Consider the following 5,169-nt stretch of genomic DNA (forward strand, 5'->3'; position numbering starts at 1 on the left):
GCCCCATCTCCATGACAGCTAAGTCCAAATGGAAATCCCAGACTCCCACTCTCACAGGATGTAATGAGATGCCCCAACACTCTCACTGGAGCAGAGTCAGAGAATGCTATGTAGAGAGCTGGGATTTTCATCAATGCTGGGTGATAGGAGTTCATCTTCATGGTGTCAGTGGAGACCGTGTGGGGGAGCCTGGCCTTCTATCACTACCCACCAGTAATGAGGCATCCCTTCTCCTCCACTGGGCTCATGTAAGAAGAGAATTTGAGGAGAATCAGGGCTTTTACCATTGTCCTCTTGCAATGATGACATCCCACTGCAGTGTCAGCTGAGAACATGTGGGAAGGCATAACTACAACCCCCATTCATCAGTAAGGATGTGGGGAGCCTGGATTTCTTCGCCACCTGGCAGTAATGATGTGGTGTCCCCATCTTTACTGGCCAGAATGGTGTCAAAGAAAGTCAGCTAAACAAAAGGTTTAAATAAAATCTAGAGTCTCATAACATAATACAAAAATGCCCAAGTTTCAAAATAAAGAAATTACTTGTTAGACCAAGAATGAAGATCTCAAGTTCAAAGCAAAAATGACAAGCAGTACATACCGTCACCAACATGACAGACATGCTAGAATTGCCTGACAAATATTTTAAAGCAGCCAGTATAGAAATACTGCAATGAGCAATTACAAATGTGAAAAAAATTTTTAAAAAAGAAAATCTTAGAAAAGAAATAGAAAGTTTCATCAAAGAAATGGAAGATATACAGTTACATCTTGTATGTTTCCATTTATATAACATTCTAGAAACGATAAATTTATAAAATAGAGAACACATTTAGTGGTTGCCAGGGGTCAAGGGAGGATGCTGGGCAGGAGAAAGCGAACATGACTATAAAGTGGCAACATGAGGAATCCTTATGGCCATGGAAATATTCTGTATTTTGAATCACTGTGAATGACACAGTTGTGATTAAAAAAAATTAGCAGTCCTCATCTGTATAAAATGAGTAGCTGATAATTTGTTTTATTTTACTTAAGAAAACACTTTATAATATATAACCTTAGTTGTGTGCTTACATTTAAAAAGATATCAGCCAATGCTTCTGGGTGTTTGTAGCAGGTTAGTATAGTCTCACAAAGTCTTGCAAAAAGCCTCTTAGTTAAAATACGCGGTTTCCTTTTCTGCATGAATATGATAATACGGTATAGCATAAAGCTTAAATTACCACTGACTTTGGCAAGTTAGAACATATTGGGCTTGAGTTACTTAAAAAAGTCAAGAATGAGCAAAAGATGCTGTGAATATATCTCAGTGAAATGATGACCATGTGACATTGTTATAACTGAATGCTAAGTGAGATAAGCCACCCATGAAAAGACAAACACTGCGTGCTCTTACTTACTAAGGTGACCATATGTAGATGGAAGAAAGGAAGAGAAGTAGAGCTTTGCAATGTAAGAATAAGCTCAGAATCTTTCTATATTCAGTTCATGTTTACCCATACTTACTCTGGTTGTATTAAAGTCAGAATCTTTCTATATTCAGTTCATGTTTACCCATACTTACTCTGGTTGTATTAAAGGTGAAAGAATGACTTTCAGCTTTACTTTAGAACCCTTGCATAAAATTCTTCTCCCAATGTGATTTGATACAACATAAATTTAGAGAGAGCATTTCTGGGTCTTGTATCATCTAAACAAGAGCCCTTAACTTTCCATAGAAAACATGTTTTAATGAATCTCCAAGGTCCTCATCACTGCTGCAGCCCAAGGAATGTCTATCTTTTGGGGCACATTTCAAGTTTACCCTGAGGAATTTTTGGTCCCATGGTAATTTTGAGGGGTTTGAGAATAATAATTGGGACTCATTTTAGTAATGGTTAGGGTTTAAATCATTCCAAAGTATAAAACCCAAAATTGAGGGATTTTATAAACTTTTTTCTTATCCTCTACTTATTCTCTTTACTTTCTCTCATTGAATTCACCTAATCCCATAAGCTTTAACCTCTATGGAAATGATCCCCAAATCTTTTTCTCATGTTCTGACCTTTCCCCTCACCTTTATTTAGCCTTAGTTAGGTGTTTGCCTAATGAACGCTTCTACTTGGATGTCCTGCTGGCAGCTCAAGTCCTCCATGTTCAAAGTTAATGTATGATTTTTGTGAATATTTCCACTCTTGTTGAGTTCTTTCTGTTTGTAGTAACACCATAGTTTATTCAAACACCTAGGTTAGTATCTTTTGGAAATTTTTTTGCATATTTTTATCCCCTTTATGAGAAGTCCTGACGAATTTTTCCTTAGAACATTTCTTGCATATGTTTGTTTCTTGGAATTACTCACAGTAGCACTGTTAATTCAGGGCATTTTTATCATTCATTGACTATAATAATTGCCTGCCAAAGCTGACCCTGCCTCTAGTCTTTCTTACTGAAGTACATCCTGCCAGCACCCACTGTGTTAATCTTTCTAAGTGTGCACTTTGATTACTTAAATGCTGTTCCAAAAAAGAAATCAAATCTTGAATGTTTCCTAACGGCCTCCTGTAGTGAGCCTACCTTGAACTTGGCATTTGAGAGCTTCCTATACTGATCCAAAGTCTATGCTGCAGTCCAGTGGGGAGAGATATTGGGGTCTCTCTGAGAGCCTGTGGAAGTCCCCTGGGTGACATACAGGGAGGATGGAAATTATATTCTTTCTCTGAGCTCAGTAACTTTGATCTGGAGAGCTCCTAGAAGGCCACTAAGAGTTTAGTAGTGGCCTTCACATACTTTACCAATGTTTTTTCTGTTTCACACTTGGGTCCATGAAAAAAAATTGACACTACATAGGACTTTGTCTGTGGGGCAAAAATTCTATTGTAGTTTCCAGTATAAGTCCCAGGAAAGATAAGAAAAAGGGATTCTAAATCATTCATTTTTTTTATTAAACAAATATTTATGCAATACCTACTATATATGCCCAGTATTGCTCTAAGGTGCTGCAGAAATAGCTCTGAAGGAAACAGATAAAATCCCTGCCCTTTTGGAACTTAGTTTCAAATGTATGAGAGTACATGATCTATGTGTATAACAAACAAACAAATAAATGTACAGTATTCCATACAGGGATAGACGCTGTGGATACAGGAAAGGTCATGTACTTTTCCTTTTGTGAAAGCGCCCTATTTGGCAACAAACAAAATGGTATACTTCCAATCAATCAATGTTATTATAATGAACTGGGCTATAAATGCAGCATAGATAATTTTTTTTTGCTCCAAAGCCTGATGTCTGGGGAAAACACCGCAGAAACATATGTCTTCTAATTTTTAATCAGGTCCCAGCTCCTGAAAATCCCTTGGGTCATATTAGCTAGTTGCTCTTTGGCACGAACAGATTCTATTTACTACCCTCTAGTCTGGAGAGGATACTCTGGGCAAAGCCACCATCAGAAATCATGATCTCATGGCTTCTCAGAACCTGGGGTACTGAGGTCTGTGTTCTATCTTCCTTAGTCCAAAATGCAAGAAGAAGAAGAATCTCCATTTTGGGCTGTTCATTTCTGAAATTCATCAGTGCCACTTTCCCCTCCTTAAGAGTAGGGGAGAAGTGTTGAAGAGAACATTGAAGTCCTGATGCAGAAGGGTGGCTGTTGAATTTTATCTATCCTATATTATTCTTTCAAATCTCCTCTATGGAAGCCAAGGACTCCTTGAAATGCTATATCTCCTGTCTACTGAGATGACCATTGTTCATTAGGTGGGCCCAGTGGACTGTCAAAGCAGAAGTGGAACAGAGATGCTGTAGAGTCATGGTTGGTCACAAGGTTCCTGAATCTTATTCCTAGAGAACTTGCCCATTAGTGTTTTTGATATACATCTTTAACAGTTCTCTCAGCTTTTATACAATGGAGAAAACAAAGACACACAGAGGGCTGGGCTTGCGTCCATTCTTCCATTCTGGGTCTCAATCCCATTATACTGGCATTGGGTGGAGAGAGCTGGGTACTCATTTTAATGTTATCTTTTTGTCCTGTTCCCACAGATATGTCCTAGGGAAGAATGGCTTCAGGAAATGACTCTTCAGTGACTCAGTTTATCTTGCTGGGTTTAACACAGCGGCCAGAACTCCAGCTGCCCCTGTTCTTCTTTTTCTTAGGAATCTATGTTATCACCTTGGTGGGGAATATTGGCTTGCTTTTTCTGATTGGTCTTAACTCTCACCTGCACACTCCCATGTACTACTTTCTCTTTAACCTTTCCTTCATTGATCTCTGCTACTCCTCTGTCATAACCCCCAAAATGCTGATGAGTTTTGTAAAAGAGAGCATCATCTCTTATTCAGAGTGCATGGCTCAGCTCTATTTCTTCTCCTTCTTTGTTAATGATGAGTGCTATATTTTGACATCAATGCCCTACGACCGATATGTGGCCATCTGTAAGCCCTTGCTTTACAAGGTCATCATGTCCCATCAGATCTGCCTCATGCTGATGGTGGGTGCATATGTGATGGGGTTTGTAGGTGCCACGGCCCACGCTGTATGCATGATGAGACTCACCTTCTGTGATGGCAACATCATCAATCACTACATGTGTGACATACCTCCTCTCCTCCAGCTCTCCTGCACAAGCACCTACATCAATGAGCTGGTAGTTTTCCTTGTTGTGGGCATCAATGTAATCGTGCCCAGTCTCACCATCTCCATTTCTTACATGTTGATCCTCTCCAACATCCTCCAAATCCATTCTAAAGGGGGCAGGTCCAAAGCCTTCAGTACCTGCAGCTCCCACATAATTACTGTTTCTCTTTTCTTTGGATCATCAGCATTCATGTATCTTAAGTCTTCCCCTGCTGGGTCTCTGGATCAAGACAAACTATCCACGGTTTTTTATACCATTGTGGAGCCAATGATGAATCCCTTCATCTACAGTTTGAGGAATAAAGATGTCAGAATTGCACTGAGTAAGACTTTAAATAAAAGGGTGTTGCCCTGAACAGAAACTGTGTTAGTTATTGATGCCAAATCCTAGTAAAGGCACACAATGTATAAAAATATGGAGAAAGTAGAAAGAAACCAAAATAGAAATTCAGATGATTTAAATAATAAGGAAAATTAAGTTTATTATGTAAATCACTTCACAGGAAAAGATACTGTCAGGAAGAGGAGGAGAAGTCCCTTGTCCTTTCATAGAAA

At 39.0% G+C, this 5,169-nt stretch overlaps 1 protein-coding gene across 1 annotated transcript; it reads left to right on the forward strand.

Moving 5' to 3' along the window:
- Window positions 1-4,021: 4,021 nt before the first annotated feature.
- LOC103540215 (olfactory receptor 8B3-like) lies at window positions 4,022-4,969 on the forward strand. Its single transcript, XM_008506767.2, is given in 1 exon segment — window positions 4,022-4,969. A coding segment is annotated over 1 exon segment (948 nt).
- Window positions 4,970-5,169: the final 200 nt, after the last annotated feature.

Source organism: Equus przewalskii, chromosome 6 (genome assembly GCF_037783145.1).
Source record: "Equus przewalskii isolate Varuska chromosome 6, EquPr2, whole genome shotgun sequence".
Taxonomy (NCBI): Eukaryota; Metazoa; Chordata; class Mammalia; order Perissodactyla; family Equidae; genus Equus; species Equus przewalskii.